This window comes from Eptesicus fuscus, chromosome 25 (assembly GCF_027574615.1).
Source record: "Eptesicus fuscus isolate TK198812 chromosome 25, DD_ASM_mEF_20220401, whole genome shotgun sequence".
Classification (NCBI taxonomy): Eukaryota; Metazoa; Chordata; class Mammalia; order Chiroptera; family Vespertilionidae; genus Eptesicus; species Eptesicus fuscus.
The window spans coordinates 9,127,656-9,150,210 of record NC_072497.1 but is presented as its reverse complement, the minus strand read 5'-3'; the positions used below and the strand labels follow the sequence as shown (position 1 = coordinate 9,150,210).

General features: G+C 43.1%; 1 protein-coding gene across 1 annotated transcript in view; it reads right to left on the bottom strand.

Annotated features, from left to right (window-relative positions):
- AKAP13 (A-kinase anchoring protein 13) overlaps positions 1-22,555 on the bottom strand; it is a 184,106-nt gene that overhangs the window by 131,457 nt on the left and 30,094 nt on the right. Inside the window, exon 2 of the mRNA XM_028132592.2 lies at positions 6,069-6,112. Coding sequence (XP_027988393.2) covers positions 6,069-6,101 — 33 coding nt within the window. The 5' untranslated portion in view covers positions 6,102-6,112. The remainder of the gene's footprint in view (positions 1-6,068; positions 6,113-22,555) is intronic.

The window sequence follows — 22,555 nt, the reverse complement described above, 5'->3', positions numbered from 1 at the left end:
CCTCTGATTTCCCGGCATTCAACGGGCTCCAACATCACGCACAGGACGCCCTAGCGGTTCACCTGAGCTGTGCACCTCAGACAAGTTGGGGCTCCTGTGCATTCTCACTTCCCTGGCTATAAAGTGAAAATATTTACCACATCTTGTATGTCCGCTGAGAAGTTTAAATCAGGGGAATGTGTATCCAGTGCCCACCTCACCAGAGTAGGTTCTGAACCAATACCAGTCCTCTCACCTGCTTTCCCTTCCTTGGGAAAAGAGAGAGTATCATCATCAGAAATGGTCCCTATTCTAATTGAAACCATCGTAACCATTAGATGTTGCCTTGTTTTGTACATTTTCAATAAAGATATTTTTTTATGGTATTTCTCTATCACCAGGATATTTTTGCCTCCTCTCAGAAGCAGTTACAAGCAAAAACATTCAGTACTAAGGAAAAGGAAGAGAGGAAGGACATAATAAACCCGATCTGTTGGGGTTCTGGAAATTTGTTTTGTAATTGGAATGGCTCTTCACGTTGAAAATCTAATAAATGTGGGTTTTATCCAAACATATGGCAGGTAATGACAATTACCCCATATAACCTTGGAGCATAATTCACATCTTATATCCAAGAACCTCTCTGGTTTTTAGAAGTATTTAAAATTTGTAAGGGAAAATGCCTCTTGGCTTTCCAGAGGGAGACCTACAGATGTGTTCAGTAGAGCTTGGGGACACACAAAAACAAGTTTATAACGGAAGAATCTGAGAAACGCACCCCAAGTTTTCCCTCTTTAACTCCATTCGATGCTCGTGTTAGTTAGCGAATCATCAGCACCATAAACGCTCTCAGGCAGTGTCAGCCACGGCCACCACCCACGCTGAGAATCATCAGCCATAAAGTGCCCATGCCCACGAGAACACTTGAAACCGGTACAGAACATTCTTCTAACACAGAAAAGCACCAAAGAGCTGCAGGAACTGCGATCTACAAGAAAAATACTTTTACTGTTATAACCCTTTGACAAACATCAATCACTGTAGAAATAGGTAGATATAGAAATCGATATAGGTGTGTGTGGTCCTTCTACACACACACACACAACACAGTGTATATATATAACATATTGTGTCAGTTATCAATAGCTTAACATAACAAACTGCCCCAAAACTTAGTGGCTTAAACCTAGCAAATCGACTTTTGGGAATATAGCCAAAGAAACCAGAAACACGAATTCGAAAGAATATATGCACCCCTATATTCACTGCAGCATTATTTAAATAGCCAAGATTTGAGGCAGCCCAAGGGCCCATGAGTAGATGAGTGGATCAAACAACTATAGTACATTTACACAATGAAATACTACTCAGCTGTAAAAAAGAAGAAAATTTTACTCTTTGTGACAGCATGGATGGACCTGCAGAGCATTATGCTAAGTGAAATAAGCCAGTCAGAGAAAGACAGTACCATATGATTTTACTTATATGTGGAATCTAATAAACAAAATAAATCTATAATAAAAATGTAATATGCTAATTAGACCAGAGAGCTGAACAACCTTCCAGACATCCTTCTGGACTAAGCCGCAGTGGTGGGGGCCAAGGCAGATAGTGGTGATCAGGCAGGCAGGCAGGCAAGCAGTTAGGGGCAATCAGGAAGGCAGGCAGAGTGGTTAGGGACGATGAGGCAGGCAGGCGAGTGGTTAGGAGCCAGCAGTCCCAGATTGGGAGAGGGTGCAGGCCGGGCTGAGGGACCCCCCCCCACACCCCCGTGCACGAATTTCGTGCACCAGGCCTCTAGTTAACAAATAAAATAGAAACACACAGATACAGAGAACAGACTGACAGCTGTGAGAGGGAACGGGGATGGAGGCTGGGTGGAAAAGGTGAAGGAATTAAGTAAAAAAAAAAAAAAAAAAAAGTAAAAACTCATAGACACACACACATAAAACAATACATTTTATTTTTACTGCTTTTTCCACTTAAGAGAGATTCCAAGTAATAGCGGTTAACTATTCTCCAACATGTCTACAGCCCATAAAGACATTTCCTGTTCACTCCTCTGAAAAAGTAGATCAATGCTCTTTTCAAATATCCCTCTCTTCTTCCAGTCTTCCCTTTGCTACCATTTTTCCTGTTACTTAGCACATTTATTGAGTCTTGTACTATAACGTCTCTATGCATGTACTGGAACTCTTAACACTCTTAGGCATGTACTGGAACTCTTAAATTCAAGCCAACTGACGACCTGCCTCCTGTAACACTGCCTAAGCTAATTATTTGCTGATTCTGATACCTGACCAGTTCTATCACAACCCCCAGGAAACTTTAGGTTAATCCCTCGGTCTCTCTGTGGACTCTTCCAGAAGACTGGGTTCAACAACACCGAAAATAACAATGACTCCTATGACTCATCAAATTCTCCTCCAGCCTTCACCTCTCCCACAAAGTCCATTCCCACACATAGACCTGCCTGTGGGACACTCACTTGGCTGCATCATCACTCTTTTGGAGAAAAAGAGTACAGAACGATGACAGGGGGGGGGAAGTGACTTCCTCTGGTATGTGGAGTATGGGGTTAATCCAGGTCTCTATTTTTGACACATACTGTACCTCGTAGAGATTCAGGCCTGGCCTCCAGATCTCTTCTAGAATAAGCCTGGGCCTAAGATAAGAGGCATCCGAAGACCCTTTCCTCCTCCTCCTCCTCCTTCCGAAGTTTAAAAATCTTGCTTCCTTTTCAGCTGTTAGTCTGGGGGAGGATTTGTTTACTGTTGCTAGTGTCCAGTTGTTAGGTTGCTAGGTCAGTGGGGCTTACTGTGTGGGTGGTGATAGGGCCTATTTTATTTGTTTTATAAATAAATGCCAACATTTGTTTCACGTGCCTTTTTTTTTTTTTTTTTTTTTTTTACCATCTGACAGCATCCCTTGTCCCCTACTCCTCCGGGGGAAAGTGTATGCTTTTATCTCGACAGTGAGAAGGGCTATGGAGCCAAAGCGCCCACGAACTGTGTTCATAAACACGTATTAGCAGTCACGTGGTTTGTTGTGTGTAGTTTACTGTAAACAAGTGACTCAGATCATAAGTCCCATTAGGACTAGAAATAGTAATTCAGAAACAACATTAAAGGGGAAAGTGAACAATTACACCATCTTCTTTAAATGCCCAATTCCTCTGAAACAGATAAATTATGCAAACTCAACACCACAATAACCAAGAGATCAAAGTTTACATCTCTAATAATTAGACAAGAATATAGTATGTGTTCTCCTAATAGGATACACCAATCAGGGCATCATTTATGTAGTATTCCTGTCCCAATCAGGAGAAAACATTATACAAACCCAAACGGCTACAAACTAACAGGACTATAATTTTCCAAAATGTCAATATGACGAAAGACAGAGAAGCAGAGGAACCATTCAGAGACTAAACAGACATACGCACAATGTGTAATCCTGGATTAAATCCTGGATGGGGAGAGGCTAAGGAGGAGGATGCTATAAAGGACATTATGGGGATAATCACAGAAATTTGAATATGGACTTACATTATGTAAGAGTATTGCATCAATGTTACAATTCCTGTTTTTGTTAATTGTACGGTGGTTCTGGAAGAGAATGTCCTAGTTCTTAGGAAATATTTAGGGAAATAGGGTATAATGTTTGCAACTCTCAAACAACTAAAAAGTGTGTAATACAGAGAAAGATAAGCTAATGTGACTAAATGTTCATAAGAGATGAATAGAGGTGAGTTGTATTCCTGCAACTTTTCTGTAAATCTGAACTTATTTCAAGTAAAACATTAAAAAAATTTTAAACCATGAAATGGAAGATTAAACTTGGATTGCTTATTTTGAAAAAGGACTTTGATTGTGCAAGTCTCCACCATTAAGTGCTGTGAGATTTGTGTGTTTTTATGTTTCTCAGGATCCAGACTTTTTCCGTATTTACTAACAGTTTCCTCTCTTCTGCCGATACTCACCCCTGCAGATCCCAAATATAAACTGAAAGAAGACTTCCACATACATGCTTTGTCCTTCTGTGTATCATTTCTTCCTCTCGGGGCGGGGAACCGACCCCCTCTCCGATGGAGTGCCGTGTGACAGTTACTTTTCTTCACCCAAACAGCCTAAGTCCCTGTGCCCTGACCTAGATCATGGAGAACGAAGTACACTCACTCTCCTTGTGAAAAACGGGAAAACAAACTGCCCCCTGAGTGTCCTGCTGACAGATATACTTGAAACCTGAAGTTTAAAAATTCTCAGTAGAGCCTGCGCAACTAACCACACAATCACACTTACACGGAAAACTCTTAACCCTAGAGTCATATCCCTAAATACAAGGGCTAAAACTATGAAACTGCTGGAAGAAAACATAGGAGTAAATCTTTGTGACCTTGAGCTAGGCAAAGCCTTCTTAGATAATACCAAAAGTGCAAGCAATAAATGAAATAGGTAAACTGCACATATTCAAATTAAAAACTTCTGTGCTTCAAAGGGCACCATCAAGAAAGTGAAGTGTTGCCCTAGCTGGTTTGGCTCAGTGGACAGAGCGTCAGCCTGCGGACTGAAGGGTCCCAGGTTCAATTCCGGTCGAGGGCACAAGCCTGGGTTGCAGGCTCAATCTTCAGTAGGGGTCGTGCAGGAGGCAGCCAATCAATGATTCTCTCTCATCATTGATGTTTCTATCTTTCTCTCTCCCTCTCCCTTCCTCTATGAAATCAATATAAATATTTTGTTTTAAAGTGAAGTGTTAACCCATAGAATAGGAAAAATATTGTGCAAATCATATATCTGATAAGGGACTTGTATCCAGAATATATAAAGAACACTTACAACGTAATAATAAAAGACCCGTAACCCCATTTCAAAATGGGCAAAGGATATGAGTAGACATTTCTCCAGAGATATATAAATGGCCCATAAGCACACATAAAGATGCCTGAAATCATCAGCCATTGGGGAAATGCAAATCAAAACCACAGTCAATTACTATTTCACACGCACTTGGATGGCAACAATAAAAAAGTCAGGTGACAGAAAGTGTTGGCATGAATATAGAAACATTGAAACTTCAACATTACTGGTGGAGATGTAAAATGGTGCAGTTGCTGTAGAAAACTGGCAATTCCTCACATGTTAAAGTTACCATGTAGCGAAGCAGTTATATGCTTATGTATATACCAAGAGGAAAGAAAACATATGCCTGCACCTAAAAAAAAATTACTGTTCAAAGCATCATTATTCATACTAGCCCCAAAGAGAAAACCACCTAAATGCCAATCTATCAATTGATGAATGGACAAAATGTGGTATATCCATACAATGGAATATTACTTGCCAATAAAAAGGAACAAGTATGGATACATGCTCCAACATGAGCTTTAAAACATTATACTAAGTGAAAAAAGCCAGTCACAAACGGCCACATATTGCATGAGTCCATCTATCTGAACTCTCCAGACCATAATAACTCCAAATCCACTGGCCTCTCACAGCTCTAACCATCCATCCCTCTTAGCTGGTGCCTCACCGAACAGGCACTTTTCACCACCCCAATTCAGATAATTCAGTCTCATGAAAATTTAAAAAAAAAAAAAAAATCACCTAAAAATTTCTCTCTCCAGCCCTGATTCATTCATTTATCCATGTCATCTTACAGTTCCCTCCCTTCAGGGAGATGGTACATCAGCTTTTCATTCAGACTCCTAGAGTAAGCAGCTCTCACGCCAATGGCAGGGTGCCACCTAGTTGCAACACCGGGTAACACACTGGCAGTAGGAAGAGCACTCTACCCTAACGGAAATGCACTTAAGTGAAAGTAAGAAGCCACAAAATCATTTTGCAGAGCAATGCAATTGTTTCATATGTGCATCTTATCACCCCAATTAGTTTAGCTCACGGTCTTACAAGCATGTATTAGTCATTTCGAATTTACTAAATCAAATTTCATTTCCAAATTGTGTTAAGCCTATAAATTCATGTGTAGATGGTTAAAAATACTATGACAGTGTTTTGGGGTTTATTATAAGTAAGCAAGCAGGATAGATAAGTATAAAATGAAAAGAAATTTCATAATTTACTCACATATAATGGAGCTTGCTGTGGATTAAGTTTCATGACCCAGGACACTGAAAAAGAGAAGGGGAAGAAATAAATGAGAATAAAATTAAAAGCTATTGCCAAAAACATAAAAACCACCTGAAGCCTCAGATGCCGGGCGTGGCTATCTGAGCACAAGCAGAAGTCCAAAACTGTGGATTTCAGAAGGGAGGTCCTTTGCCAAATACCCAAATTTGAGAATAAATTGATCCCATCTTCATACGTCAGAGAAGCAGGCCAAAGTGATTTCATTATAATCTGGCCTAAGAAGTCTTACCTGTCCATAACAGGAAACTGAATTAAAGCACATACTAACCAGCAATATAAACAACAGTACAGAAATGTCATTCATACATGAAAAAATAGATACAATCCCACGCTTTGTGTTCCATCAGATCACAGAATCTCATTAAGAATCAACTGAAGTCCAAACAGAATAATAAATAAGAGGTTATCAATGACCAAATGTTTAGAATAAACAATGCCTTAGTGATAGCGCATACTTTAAAGAACAAAATCCTCTCACTATTACAATCTTCACGGATCTGCCCGTTTAGGCGGGAAGTGTACGTCTGAGATTAAGGCTCACCTAAGGAACAGCTAACACACTTGGGGGTGTCTGTAACCAGACTCCTAAACCCACTCACCTCCAACCAGAGGTGCAGGCTTCAGTATGTTCTGCCGGACAAAGGCAGGATGATGCCGACCGCCAGCTGGCTGACCACCCTAGTTCATTCTCTGGTCCACCCCACACACTCAGGGCCATCTTTCCTTCCTGCCTGCCTTCACTTAACATTTTTGTACCCTTAGGTGCTAAAATCACCTGCAGAAATCCACAATGAACGCCAAGCTTGAGATATGTAGCAAGAACCAACTCTTGTAGTAGAAAAATAAAGATTTCCAGCCCATCAGATTCAAATAGCAAGCATGGATTAAAAAGAGAGATTGAAGCGCTTGAGTACTTTCTCAGTGCATTAAATATCCATTTAATTTAAAATTAAGCTCACTGTGCTCACTGGACTTTTAATCAGCTTTCTAGGTCCTGTTCAGACTTGCCTGGAACAAAGGATTCAAAGAACCTATAAATTTATGAACCAATTTGCCTGAACTTAAGTGTTCTTGCCGTCACAAGCAGAAGAAATACCAGTGGAAACTAAAACATGAATTAAAACTTTGGTAATCTGCCCAGGCAGTGTGGCTCAGTGTCTGAGCATCGACCTATGAACCAGGAGGTCACAGTTTGATTCCCGGTCCGGGCACATGCCAGGTTGAGGGCTCGATTTCCAGTGTGGGGCGTGCAGGAAGCAGCTGATCATTGATGTTTCTGTCTCTCTCTCCCTCTCCCTTCCTCTCTGAAATCAATAAAAGTATACTGAGAGAGAGAGAGAGAGAGAGAGAGAGAGAGAGAGCGAGCGCGCACGCTTAAGGCTTGCAGTATAATTACCTGATACAGTGTTGGGAGCCTATGAGTCTGACAACCCTGGACATTGCATTAATTGTGGAGTTTCTGTTAAAAGCTTCTCTAGCAAAATGTGTCTGAACAAATGAATGCAAAACCTTAGAAGCCTAAATAAAAATTGGTGTCCACAGCAGCAGTCAGCAAACATTTTCTGCAAAGAGCCAGAAGGTAATTATTTCAGGCTTTGCAGGCCTGTTGTAATATGTAAATGAATGGGTGTGGCATGTTCCAATAAAGCTTTATTTCCAAAAAGGAGAAGCAGGCTAGATTCAGCCACTGAGCCATTGAATGCCAACATCCGGTCAAAAACAAACAAGCTATCCTATATGATAAAAGGCTAATATGCAACTTGTCCCCTCGGGAGTTCGACTGCTCACTCTGACGTGCACTGACCACCAGGGGATGGCGCGGAAGAAGGAAGGCTGAGATTGGCCCTGATCACTGGCCAGGCCTAGGGACCCTACCTGTGCACAAATTTCGTGCACCAGGCCTCTAGTTTCTTAATAAGTCAAAGAAGTAATGTGTCCTCATCATTTGACAGCTTTAGACATCTCAATATTATCCACTAAAAAAAGACACTTCTCAATACAAGAAAGGCGTAAGGTGCTACACAATATTCTCTAGACATGAAATCTAATTAAATGGGTAGGCATCCCAAGTTCTTTACTGATTAACTTTGAGCAAGTCACTTAACTTGCCTAACTCTGTCTCCTTATGTTGTTTCTACACATAAGGCACAGTAACCCCTGCCTATACTGTAGAGTTGGTGACAAAATTCTAATAGATAATCCAAGTGAAATGCTTAATTAAGCACACTGCCAGGCACAGAGTAGAAGCCACAGTTTCTTCTTCCTCGCGGAGTTTCTGGGCCTCACTGGAGACTACCAAGTAAAATACACTGGGAACCATAATGGTTAAATGAAAGGCTGCAGGTACATCAGAGAGGTATTTGTGTCTTAAAATATGCTGGTGGGTAAATTACAATTCAAACATATAACCAAATAATCATAGGAAAGAATCTGGAGGAACAAATACCAAAATGTTAAGTATGCATATTTCTGGGAATTACAGGGAATTTTCATTCCTAAATTATCGGTTTCTTAATCACAACTATTCAAACAATGAACAGATACTATTTTCTTGTAATCGGGAAGAAAGCATTACACACAGCACATCTCTTTTAAGTCCTCTGCCATTAAATGTATCACAACTGAACTCCAAGTGAGTAAAAAGACATTTTTTCCTGCATGTGCAAACTGAAGAAATCTACAATTAACAGTCCCTAAAGCTAATTTAAAAAGGCAATTAAAACAAAAATGTCTGTCCCGTATGTCGTACATAAACCAAACTCACTGTTGTTTAGCCATGCCCACACATTATACTAGGGAAGCCTTTAACAGGAGCTCCACAATTAATGAAATTAATTGAAGTCTGGGGTTGTGGGGTTCATAGGCCCCCAACACTGTAGCAGGTAATTATACTGCAAACTGTATACTCTCTGGAACCTGTTAGCTTGGTGAACTCGGCCCATTTCCTAGAACCAGCTGCTCCAGGTTTGACAAACCAATCACGTCAGTGGACATGGTTTTTGTCCTTCACAACAAAGACGTTTCCAAATGCACCCCAAAAAAACCTGTAAACCATCCCCCATAATGACCCCCAGTCTCTATACGAGGAGTGCAGCTGTTTGGGATCCAGCCAAGTACAGATAGAAATGCTTTACCTACAGGCTACCTGCAGAGCAGAATATGCTTCAAACGAATGTCCATGCCAGGGCTCCTGCAAAGACTGAGCTACAGTAAATCCTTCGAAACCCACAAACATTTGGATGAGGGGTAACATGAAAATGACAATACATACTCTGAATTTTTGTTTAACAGTCAATGTTCAGCAGTTTCTCAGTCAGAACTCTTCCCATAATAATTTCTTCAAGACTTAAGAAAATTGACTCCCATTGAAAAATCAGAACTCTGACTTTCTTACACTCATCTTAGAGCTTACGTTGAAATGGTAGGGCACACCATAACCTTTTCGTGCTTAGGGTCTCCTTTTCTTTATCTACGTGCATAATATCTGCCTGGCACACTAGCTAATTTCATATTTCTGAGCCCCAAGAATGTTACATGTATACAGCTAATTGCTGCGCTTTAGGGATAAATACTACATGGCAACCACCAGCTTACGGGACACACATGTAAACAGATAATGATATTATAGTGTGATAAAAATAATAAAAATTTTACAGGGATCGGGAAGGAGCAATAAACTCTCTAGAAGGTGGAGGCCCAGGCAGCTGCCCGGAGGAGGCCAACCACTGCCAAGTTTCACCACGAGGACACAGGCGACGCACAGTGACAAAGGAACACAGCACAGTGAGTTAAGAGCTACAGGGAAGAATAAGAGTGTAAGCAGGAGATGGTGGGCGAGGAGTCAGGAGAGAGAGCCCTGGGAATCCCCATACCTCACAAGCTGCTTGGCCTTAGAAGCCAAAGAAGGTAGATAGAAAATACACAAACCTCTGGCACAGATGTGGCCTACAGAAATTACAGCCACACCCAGCCGGCAGGGCTCTGTGGCTGAGCATTGAACCAGGAGGTCATGGTTCGATTCCTGGTCAGAGCACATGCCCAGGTTGCCAGCTCCATTCCCAATAGGGGGCGTGCAGGAGGCAACTGATGGATGATTCTTTCTCATCGTTGATGTTTCTCTCTCTCTCTCTCTCTCTCTCTCTCTCCCCCCTTTCCCTCTCTCCCTCTCTCCCTCTCCTTTCCTCTCTGAAATCAATAAAAATATATTTTTAAGAAATTATAGCCACACAACGGCTATGGCATCAACAAATCTCTGCTTTGCTTTTCCTTACTTTTTTTTTTTTTAAAGCCCAGCTCAAATGTTTGTGCATTCACAACTGCAGATTCAAGCTTCACAAACGGTAGCACTGGAGAAGTTGGGAATCATGTAGGTTAAACTCAAACCCAGACGCAGCAAGACTCTGTTGTGTTACAACCAGTAAGACCAGGCCGGACCCACTGTGACTTCCCTGAGGTACAGCCAGTGGCTCCCAATCAATTCCCACCTAAACCCTAGCCATACCCTGTCAGCCACAGAACTTTATCACCACAAGGGGTCTCGGAAGCAGCCCATATCCCGCCTCCCCACACAGGAGTCGCTGGCAGGCTGTCTACCTGCCTCTGCTTGCAGACGTGAGTGCCAAGGCCTTATCGCCTTGAGAAAATCTCTCCTGCTCCATCTGCACCTCTGACTCAGCCTTCCCACAGGCCATTTCGCTGTGGAGCTCCCCTCTGCCAACACGGGAGTAAGCAACCTTTGAGAAAGGTGCTTTTGGCGTGCCCACCTCTTTTCTTTAGAAAGTTCTAGGAGATAGCTCTAAAATGTGGCCTGGCGGGTGCGGCTCAGTGGCTGAGCATGCAGGAGGCAGCCGATCAATGATTCTCGCTCATCGTTGATAATTCTATTCCTCTCTCCTTCTCCCTTCCTCTCTGAAATCGATAAAAACATACTTAATAAATAAAGTCTAGTCCCAGAAGTGTAATCGAATAGCTCATTAAAGGTAGCATGGATCCTGCCAGGTGTTAAGAAATCTCGCCTGATCGATGTGCTTAATGGGCCAGAGAGGTGTTAGAGGGACCAGCATAGGGGAACTCGGCAGCATCTACCTGGACAATCTCAAAGCAAAGGCCGAGGAGCTGCTGAACACTATACTTAGCTCCCACAGGAAGGTGGTGCCTCTGGGAAGGGGAACTCATGCACATGTTATTTCAATTCTCTTTTGGTGTTGAACACACAGGCTTGTGGTTTCCTGCAAAAATGGCCTGCGCTGCTTTGCAGAGACCTCTGCTGTATGGAGAAGAAAGCTCCAAATGGCTGGCGATTCCACAGGTGAGGGCCCGGCCACCAGCTGTATCCTGTTATCCAAAGGAAACGGAACTATCAGCTGCAGGAGGTCCAGGCACAGGAGAGCAAGACCATAATTTGAGTAAGTGCTGACACTCCTATCCCTATGGCTGTCAGAATAAGAGGCTTTAAATTTAGAAATATCTGCACACAGCTGGGCTTTATGTAAATTAACTTCAGAGGGGGCTAAAATAGATATCCGGTAAAGAGACTGCCAAGTTCAAGCCTTTATACTTCCTTCATCCTCCCCAACCTTTATGGCCCAAAAAGCAAGCAGTCCAATGTATTAACCCAATTACTTAGAAATCATTTGGAAAGACTAACTACTCCAGGCAAGTAGGCCCTCACACAATGCGACATTACTGAGCTGGCTAACCTTACCTGGACATATGCCAGGGCCTGGAGTGGCCACTCTGTTGGGAATTATTCAGTGACATACAGCCCACCTTCTTGGACAAATTACATGGCAAAAGCACTATCAGATTACGGCCCTGAGTGGCAGGCAGGAGAGGTGGCAGAAACAGACAACAGAAAGGTTTCAATGTTTTAAATTGTGAAAATGGTTACTTTGTTTCGGGGATTTTGAGACATTGTCTTCAATGAAGTCGAAATCTTCCTCAACCTCTCACACAGGGGAAAGGGATCCCTCCCTAACCTCTCAGAGTCACACCCAGGCTGGGGCTACAGGAACCCAACCTGCACTCTTTCCGGCCACAGTGGAGGAGGTAAGGTTCCTAGGCATTTTGAAAACGCTAATGTACAAAAAGCTGGGGCTTATTCTGTTGGCTATTAATAAAGACAATTCCCTTTCAATTCAGACATACTGCTTCAGAAAACAAACATAACAAGTGTTTGACAATACTAAGATAATGGGTAAGATTAGATCTCAACTAAGTTTAAAATCTACTACCAGGTTAAAAAAAACATCCTAATGTATTGATCAGTGCATTGAAAATGGTTTAAAAAGTATGATTTAAAGGGCAGCTTTTCATCCAATTAAAAAGTTACTGCTAGTGTAAGTTTGGGTGGTATTACATTTGTTCTGTAATTAGAAATAACAGATACACATGAAACTTTAGAGATTATTCCTTGAATTTCCAATGTTAATAGGAAACTCTTAGAGGGCCACATATGTTCATAACTTATCAAACACTGCACAGATGGAAAATCAATTTCCCCAGTTGAACTAAGTTAAAAAATAAAGTTGTCTTAAGAAATACAAAACTGATGCTTTAAAACATTTTAGGATTTCTAGCTGTGTGTGAGGAGCTAAATGGCACATATCACAAAGGCATAATGATTATCATTTTCTGTAAATGCAGAAACAGACCAAATTATGTGAGATTCTAAATATCTAACATATTTAAGGGAGAAATAGTTAGGCATCTACCACACAGTACCCTTGCCTTTAAATTACACTTCAAAATTCAAAAGAATACATAGTATAGTTTCATGATATCAATGTTATAATAGAATGACCCAATTGTTAATAATTTGGTCATAATAATCAATTCAATTGGCTCCTTTTCCTGAGAATCTTTACAATAAAAACAAATTAATTTGGGGGGGGGGGGGGGGGGGCGGAGAGACTAAAGATTATCAGGCATACTGTCCTAAAAGTAAAACTTGCTTTGCAGGTTTGTTAACTGGGAGCGAGGGTAGAAGGGAGAAGCTGCCACCTGTGTCCTCAGAGAGCCCAGGCATCCAGGAAGCAATTCAGTCCAGAAGGGATGGAGGTGCAGAGCAAGCATGTCAAACTCTCGGCCTCGCAGGCGGCATGCCTCGTTTATTTGGCCCTTGTTAGCCTTTGAGTCTGACATGCTTGGCGTAAAGCATGAAAACAGAAGATACATGAAAGGTGACAACAGGGAATCATTCAACTCAACAAAAAGCTAAACGTGTGCTCTAGACCAGCGGTTGCCAACCTTTTGGACCTCACAGACCACCAGTGCTCCGCGGACCACCGGTTGGCGACCGCTGCTCTAGACAGAGACTGTGGATGGAACAACAAACTATAAATAGCCCAAATAAACTCTCCAGAGAGCTCTGCGATCTTGACTTCCTGAGATCTTGCTGCTGTGGGGCTCACTTACATTAAATGGGCCCCACAGCAGCACCTACACACACACACACACACACACACACACACACACACACCAGCAAACAGTCGGCTCAGCGCTAGAACAGCCATGGTCAGGAGACGGCCAAAATTCAGACTGATCTGAAAGACAGAAGAGCTGAGGTTGCTCCAAAAATCAGAGCTGGCCACAGCAAGGAATCACATCTTGTCCATCCAGCCCCAACTGAGAAAGGATGGGCTGCTGTGGCCACTGCAGGTGGGCGAGGTGGGAGGAGGGAGCTGTCGTCCAACCCCCTGCTCGCTCGCTAAAGGGCCTTTCTCCTCTGTCTGAAACACGGTCTCATCACTCGCCTCTGAGAACTGCTGTAGGTCAGTCAAACAAACCTGTGCAGCACTAACGTGGTGCGTGGCGACACAGAAGATGCTCTAACGTGTTGTCTTTCGCTGACAGCAGCCTAGCAAACAGGCACGCCTGGCGTAGGACACCCAACAAGAAAAAAAGGTGGAAAACTAGAAGCAAAATCCTACTGCTCACTTGCAGAGCCCTTGAAAAATAGGTCCCACTCGCCCTAGCCGGTTTGGTTCAGCGGATAGAGCATCAGCCCGCAGACTTCAGGGTCCTGGGTTCGATTCCAGTCAAGGGCAAGTACCTTGGTTACGGGCTCGATCCCCCACCCTGGTGAGGGTACAATCAACTCTCTCTCTCCCACACTGATGTTTCTCTCTCTCTCTCTCTGTCTCTCCCCCTCCCACTCTCTCTAAAATAATCAATGGAAAATATCCTAAGGGGAGGATTAACAAAAAGAAGACAAAAAAGTAGATCCCACTCAAATTCCCAGCACTTTGGAAGTTTCAAGTTCAAGCCTCAGTAAGCCCAGTTCTCCCTCTAAGATGAAAAGGGGTTTCTGACTAGCAAACTTCAGCTCAGAACAGTTGTCTCTGTGGCTGCCTCTCCATCAGCAGGAAGCAGACGGTAAAAACCACATGCCAGCCCAGCCTCAGTCCCTGCCCCGGGAGGTAAAAGCTCTTCCGTCAACTCCTCTCATAGTTTTAAAAATATACTCCTGATTCCTCTTTCCTTCCCTCCGTTCCCCTTCGCAAAAGCCGGTACAACCAAACCCAAGATCACATTCTAAATCACCTCCAGGAGCATTTAAATGGAACCCAACTGCCCCATACCTCCTCCAGGAAAAAGCTAAGCCAAGATGAAGGCAAGGAGTGACTGCTGGCTCCCCCCACATTTTCCCCCTCACCCCCGGGCTCCTCCTCCCCAGCCTGGCACATGACATTTGCATGGAGAGACCTGTCATTTTCTATCTCATCTGTCTGCACAGAAATAGAGACGCTGGTAAATGTTCAAAGAACAGAGGGAACGGATCGGCAACAAGCTCCAATTACACCAACTGATCTCATCCTCTTGTTACAAGCTGCTTCCTGGCATCTCAAATCCATTTCTGAAACTCAAGGGCATTTAAAAATCACCCCCACCCTCACTCTCTTTCTCAAGCACACGCCGGAAACACACATACTCGATGGCTTTCGGAATTCATATCTTTCAAAAACCACATAACATACATGTAACTCACTGACAGGGAAGTCAGTGAGTTACATGTGGTTGTACTCGCTGCGTGTTCTTCTCATTAGTTCATCCAAAAGGGGAACACCCTAACTCTACAGTTCTGACATCTTGTAGCTTATCAGCTACAGAGACATAACTACCAACATCATCCTCGCTGGCATTACTGTTCCAGTCGCCTCGCTAACCCTCACACAAATGAAGAGATTCATGGGTAAAGTCACCCGTATATGGTCACACAGCCTGTAAGTAGCGAGTGCCCAAATCTGAGCCCAGATCCGACTCAAAAATCCATGCTCTTAACCTCTCTACCTGCTGCCTCGTCTGGTCTGCAGCGGGACTCCGGACCTCCCTGTCTTATGCTGTGAATGAAGGAGCTGGATTAGGCAATCGGGGAAGTTCCTCCCATCTCTAGCATGGCACAATCCCACAAACAGAAATGCTGGCTCCCTTAGTGTATCACAAATGAGGCCGGGTGACTTCCTGAGGTGGGGACTAAACACAGTGGGATGAGAAGGAAGAGAAGTTCTTCTCATTCATTTAAATGGAAAACACTTTGCGGAAGAGGCCGCACTTCACAGATTGAAAGACTGAAGGGAGAAGAGAAGGCAGAGGCATGGATCGGTCTGTTTAAAGCTGCTCTGCAGACTATTCATGGGCCTCATCTCCCTAAGGTGCCCCGCTCTGTTTTCCCGGTACAGAGAATGGCCCACAGAAAAAGTCAGCTGCGAAGTTACCCAACAAGTAAAGCAACTCCACAGACCAACATGCTCCTACCCACATCCAGTGGGAATGTTGACGAGCTTGACAATCAGCTGGAATGGACTCCCTCCTGCACAAACGCAGGCGAACACCCCCAGCTGAAATCTGCCGCCCCAGTGACTTAGTTAGAGAAGCAACAGGACCGTCTGAGAATGTTTTCCCCCTGAAGCCTACAAAAATCTGGAGTGATCAAGCTTCAACACCAATACCCACGCTTACAGAGCATGAACAGGGAGATGTTCACATTCAAAAGTGCAGTGTTTTTATCGATACCTTATTGAAATGCAAACTGGAATAAGGAGCAGACGGCCGATCACTTCATGGCACGTATTGAAAGGGACTCTGACTTTTCTTACAGGGAATTAGCAGTCTTGAAGTTTGCTATAAAGCTGAACAGAAAATCATCAAACAAAGCAGTCACAAAGCAAGGTGGACAGACTAAAGACACACATACCACAACCTTCTATTACAGACCCTGATCCCTACCCCAGATGAGAGCAGGAGCCAATAAGGAATGCAGATGGGAGATAAAGAATACCAGAGCTGGGGAATCTGAAAGTCTCCAGGGAGACATCCTTGGTTAACACTCAGGCGCGGGCTAACCAGAGCCTCACCGCTTCTGAGATGACAGTCGTGGCAGCCCTATTGGACCTGTGAACTTCGGTCTCCTCTCTAAAGGGACAAGAGGAAGAAACTCCCCGTTTTCAACTCCCTCTGGAATTCATCCCTTAAAACGGAATGGCACACAAAATGTACAAAATGATAAATTACCTAGAATAACTGGTTATGATGAAACCAAGAGAAAGGCAAAGGAATAAATAATCATGTGGAGGGCGTATTACTCTATACAGATATTTTTGAAGCTTCCAAAACTCCTGAGAAGTGGATATTATCCCTATCCTACAAGAAAATGGACATCGGGGTTCAAAGTACTTGTCTGTGTAAGGACACCCCAGCTCAAGAGTGACAAACTCTGCAGTTTGGTTCCAAAGCTCTTCCTTTATTAATCCTAGGCTGTACAGCCTCCCAAAACCAGTAACTGGATTCCTAACACCTATGCAGGCACACACTGGTGCGCACACATGGATGAGGGTACAGGAGCTGAAGAACAGGCCAGGGAGATGTCTGAATACGCACAACCAGGGAACTCCCTGGTCTGATAAAGCCTAGTAGACAGAGGCACCCACCCCTCATGCCAGACTTCAACCTCTGGTTGTTGGATCATAGAATCTGTGTGGTACCTTTTAAAAAAGGGGACCTTTTAAAAAAAAAGTGTTGTGTGGTTTGTTTTTTTTAATTTCAGAAAGGAAGGGAAAGGGAGAGATAAAAGCATCAATAATGAGAGAGAATCATTGATTGGCTGCCTCCTGCACGTCCCACACTGAGGATCAAACTGTGACCTCTTGGTTCATAGGTTGATGCTCAACCACTGAGCCTCACCAGCCAGGCTTTGGGTAGGTCTAAGCAAGGAAGCGGGAACAGGGGCTTAGGGCAGTATTTCAAACTTGACCAATCAGGATAGCCTCATCAGTGCATGCTAGCTGTGTGTGAGCATGCAAGCCTGCTTTTCTGAAAGGTTAAGGTCAGAATCGGAGGACTCTGGCATCCACGTTTCATCCAAGGCCCGACCAACATCGTCATCCAGGAGAGAAAAGCCACGGCCCAACAGAAGCCTCCCCGAGGCTGCTCTGCCACAGCCGACTGGTATCAACAGAACTCCCTGCCTCTGATGTGGCCACTCCCGCTCAAACGCATCGGTCTCCCTTCGCCCTCTCTCAGAAACAAGAAGAGGGTAGCAGGAAAGGAGAGCAGAGAAGAGAGGCAAAGGGAAAAACAGCACACACAAAAAGAGCCGGTGTTCGCTGCAGACCTCCAGAAGAACCCGCCCTGGCACGTTTCAAAAAACCAGCATATTCTACCGTGCTGTGCAGTTTAGTCTTGGCTGCAACCTAATCTCCCCATCTCCTAACGGTGCAATCTGCAAGACCCAGAAAGGAGCACTGTGGGGCTGGAAACAGGCAGGCCTGTTAAAACCGGACATTTGGGGAAAAGTAGGACAACCAAGCCTCAATTCCTCCCGGGCTCTCTGCTCATCCCTTTCCTCCTCGTTATAAACAATGTCAAACAGTAATGATTTCTGCTGAATTCTTCCATTAAATTTAGGAAATGTTTATCCCAATTCCTTCAAAGATTTTTTTTCTATCCCATTCACCCTCTCTTCCTTCTAAGACTTCAATTACATGTATATCAGAGTCTTTTTTTTTCATTGTCCCACAGATCCCTGGGGTTCTGTTCATTGTTGTTTCAATCTCTTCTCTCTGTTCTTCAGATTAAATAATTCTTATCGATCTAAAAGTTCAGTGATTTTTGGGGGGTCATCTCTGTTAAGAGCATCCTATAAAATTTTCATTTCAGATCATTTTTCTTGTTTCACGTTTTTATTTCTATGCCGAGATTTTGTAGCTTTTCATTACAAGTAGTTCTTCCTGCGTACAGTAACACTAGCTGCTTTTAAATCCTTATCCGCTTAATCCAACACTTGGGTCATCTTGGGAGCAATCTCCATTGACTAGATTTCTCTTCGGAATGGGTCACATTTTCCCGTTACTTCATATTTTGCTTAATTTTTAGATTGAATCCTTAATATTGTGGTAGCTCTGGATTGTTCCATTTCTCCAAAGAGTCTCTGTTTGAGCAGTCAGCTAACTCACTCACATCAGCATTTGGCTCTTAGATGGCAGCTCCATCTCCATTCAGTTTCAGCCACAGGTTGGCTGCCCCATTCGTGTACAGATCACTCCAATGTTCAGTGATTGTTCCTGGGAGATTATGGGTCATTTTCATTTTTCATCTACTTCAAGTTCTAAGTTTCCATAAGTTAAGTTATACACATTTCCTTATTGAGCACATATTAAAAGTCAGGATAAAGAGGGTACTTACTTTTAAGGGATACTTAAAGGTTAATGGGACAGATGCTTCACCCCTTGAAGAGACCTACTTCTATTTGGCACACATTCAAATCTCTTTTCATGGCACGTTGACTTAGAAGGGTCAAATGTGGCCTGGCCGGCGTGGAGCTACCGAGTGTCAACCAGGAGGCCACGATTCCATTCCCTGTCAGGGCACATGCCTGTGTTGTGGGCTCGATCCCCAGTGTGAAGCGAGCAGGAGGCAGCCGATCTGTAATTCTCTCTCATCACTGATGTTTCTATTTCTCTCTCCCTCTCCCTTCCTCTCTGAAATCAACCTTCATCTCTGAAATCAATAAAAATATACTGGGGGGAGGGGGGGGAAAGAAAGGTTAAATACAGCATTCACTACAATTAAGCAATGTGGTCACAACTCAAAGTCATCCTTCACCCCGGGCTACAGCTCTGTATGTGAAGACAGACACAGTTCATGGAAAAACCTAATATAAAAGCAAAGCACTGTGTCTGTTACCACGCAGCAGTGTCTGCACTGGACAAGGCCTGAGGACACAGCTGTGCCCAGGAGAGTGACTACAGATCACTGCAAGGAGTCAAGGACTACAACTGGCCCCCAGGGCGCTGCGGCATCATCTCCACCCACTTCTATGGCTCCCACTGCACACCGATGAGCAGATTCGACCCGCTACCTCCCAGAAGAATGGTAGGTCCTCTCTTTAAAGAAACTCCTAATGGCTCCCCCGCTTTTATTTTTTAAGCCTTTAAAAGCCAAGAATGTATTTTCTTCAACTTCATATTCTCTAAAGCACCTGGCATAGTACCACACCACAGTGGACCCTCAATAGCAATGGGTGGGGGGGGGAGGAGAAACACTCACTTTTGAGGTGAAATAGACCTGGATTAGAATTCTAGGTGTGCCTCTTACTATTTTAGATTAAGTTACTTTAAAAGATTGATAAAAATGCTGATAGAGAATTATTTCTATGAGGTCTGAAGCATTTCATTTGACTTCTCTAACCTTCAGTCAAAATAGAGCAGATCATATTTTCTTACAACACTCTTGGGAGGATTAAGCAGAAAATGTAAGTAGAATGCTTAGCTACAGTCAGTGCCTGGCACACGGCAGATAGTAAATTACAGTGACTGTTGTAAGTATTGAATGGACTCAGAAAATACCTCCCCAGAGCTTAACCTCGCGGAACTTTAAGGGAGGCTCATGAGGAGGAAAAGCCAGTAACCTGACATGAGGTGAGGGCTCATGGTGGGAGCAGAGCTGCTACCCAGAGCCCTAAGAAAAGAGCAAGTGGGGGCAGCGCGTTTCCTACAGACTCTGAGGCAGTGCATTCCTTATTATTTGGCTTCTGATGAAGAAGAAGTGCTCAGGATTAGTTCTCATCTCTAACACCTCATTAACAACCATCTCCAACCAGAGCAGAAAGGCCTGTTTAACTGAAACGGTCCGTGTGTGTATCTGAGTGACTAACAATTAAACACTTCTGAATTTGCTTATAACAAGAAGGAGGACTTATCACAGTTTAGAGAAAGGACAGAAGGGTATGAGTCTTTACTCCAAAGGCGAAAGCTTAGAACATGCTGTGGACTATAAAAGGACTTTTCTCTTTCCCCATGTGCGAGGCAAGGCAAATAAGGAAGAATACAAAAGGAAGTACATCAAAGAATTCCTTATCTATTTTATTTCCTTCTTTTCTACCAATGAGAATGAACTTCAGACTACATGAAATAGAATCAATGACAGCAAGGAAAAAATAACAGCCCAAGACACGGATAAGGTTGCAATGTCTGGTTTAAAGGAGTTTGTCCCAGGCCAGAGAGTTACTTCCTGAGTCCTAAAAGATGATTTAAGAATAAAAGAGACAGAAGATTATTTTGCAGAAGGAAAGCAGAGTTCTTTTTTTCTTAGTAACTGTCTTCATCCACTGGATTGATAAGTGTGTCTAAATTTCAACAAATACCTGCCCAAATCTCCCATGATACTGTTGTGAAGAAATCTGGGTAAAAGGGACATGGTTTGGCTCAGTGGAAAGAGCGTCGGCCTGCGGACTGAAGGGTCCCGGGTTCGATTCCAGTCAAGGGCATGTACCTTGGTTGCAGACACATCCCCAGTAGGAGGTGTGCAGGAGGCAGTTGATCGATGTTTCTCTCTCATCGATGTTTCTAATTCTCTATCCCTCTCCCTTTCTCGCTGTAAAAAATCAATAAAATATGTATATTTTTTAAAAAGGACATGGTGGCCCTAGATATATGACTAAAATTTAGATTTTAGTATGATCAAAATTCTCTCTCCCCCAACACATGCTTTCATTTGTGCTTCTAAAGCCACAGTATATGCTTCTAGGGTAAAGCCTATTGTTGTTCTAGGAATTGGGGAAGCAATACAGGAGGAGGAGAATACGCCCCAAACCTCACAATTGCCATCCCCAACCCTATAATAGTTTCAACAACAAAGCAAAATTAATAACTGATGAATGCCTCTAAGAAACAAGGTTTCTATCAGAGGCAAATGCAACTCTCCCCCACCCCACCTCTGACCAATTCTGATGAACACTTTGCCAAGGTCTTGAATATCTAATAACAAAATGATTAAATATACAGACTATCTGAGATTCATTAAGAATGCTAATACACTGAAAGTTACTGAAGATCCAAAATCCCTGAATGGCTAAAAGCAGATACATGAGAGGCTAAATGTATCAAGATGAAATTTAATTCGGATACAAATGAATCCAACATTTCTACATCCACACCCAGGACTCAGGTCAAAACACCCAGTGAACAGAGAGAAGAGAGAAGAAAGCTGTCATATTGGCATATGCAGAAAGACCTGTTGTGGCTTTTGGTGGCCAACTTTCTCTCCTCTGTCAACAAGATAAATTAAGGTTATGGGTCAAAGAAGGGGATAATCTGGCTCAATTTTTTAATGACTGTTAGAAGTCCAAATGAAAAAAAAAAAGTGAATGACCTTCATTCAGATAGCTTAGGTGAGTTAATTCAAGATAAAACAGTGATTAAATGCTTGGTCAAGATGAAGCTCAGGGGGCAGGGGTGATGATAATGTTGTAAGATTAATGTGGGACTGTAAAGAACTCTGAACATACTAAAAGCCATGGAACTGTATGCTTTAAACAGGTGAATTGTATGGCATGTGAATTGTATCGCAACCAAGCTGTTTTAAGAGAGTTAAGAATGGAACCCAGGTCCATACCTTGTCCATTTTGTTGAAGAGCTCTCATTATTTTAAAAAGCAGAGCGGAGCTTGTCGTTTTCTGACCACACACCCTTGTTTGGCTTACCTCTTTCCCCAGCTTTTCCTTCCAGTTCGGAAAGCAGGATCAGGAACACAAAGTCCTGTCAAGTAGCACACCAAAACCCCGTGAAGTCACAGAAACCCTGGCTCAGTCCTTCCCGCTCGCTGTTTGATTTGGCACTGACTTTGCTCCAAAACAAAAAAGGAATCTCATTTACCTGACTTGCATTTCCAAGAGTGTGACCAACGTGCACAGTCTACAACAACATTATCCAACACACAGGGTCAATGTCATCAGTCTACACTATTCCACAACTCCATTTCTCTGCCTTTATTACAGGATTGTGGTTATTTCTATCTGGGCCACACAATTCTGTACTTGATACATATGAGAATGGTTCTTCTATGACCTCTAGTTACCTAAAGTTCACACGTTCATTTAACATATAATCACAGAGCTCCTATCACATGCTAGGAGACATACCAGACAC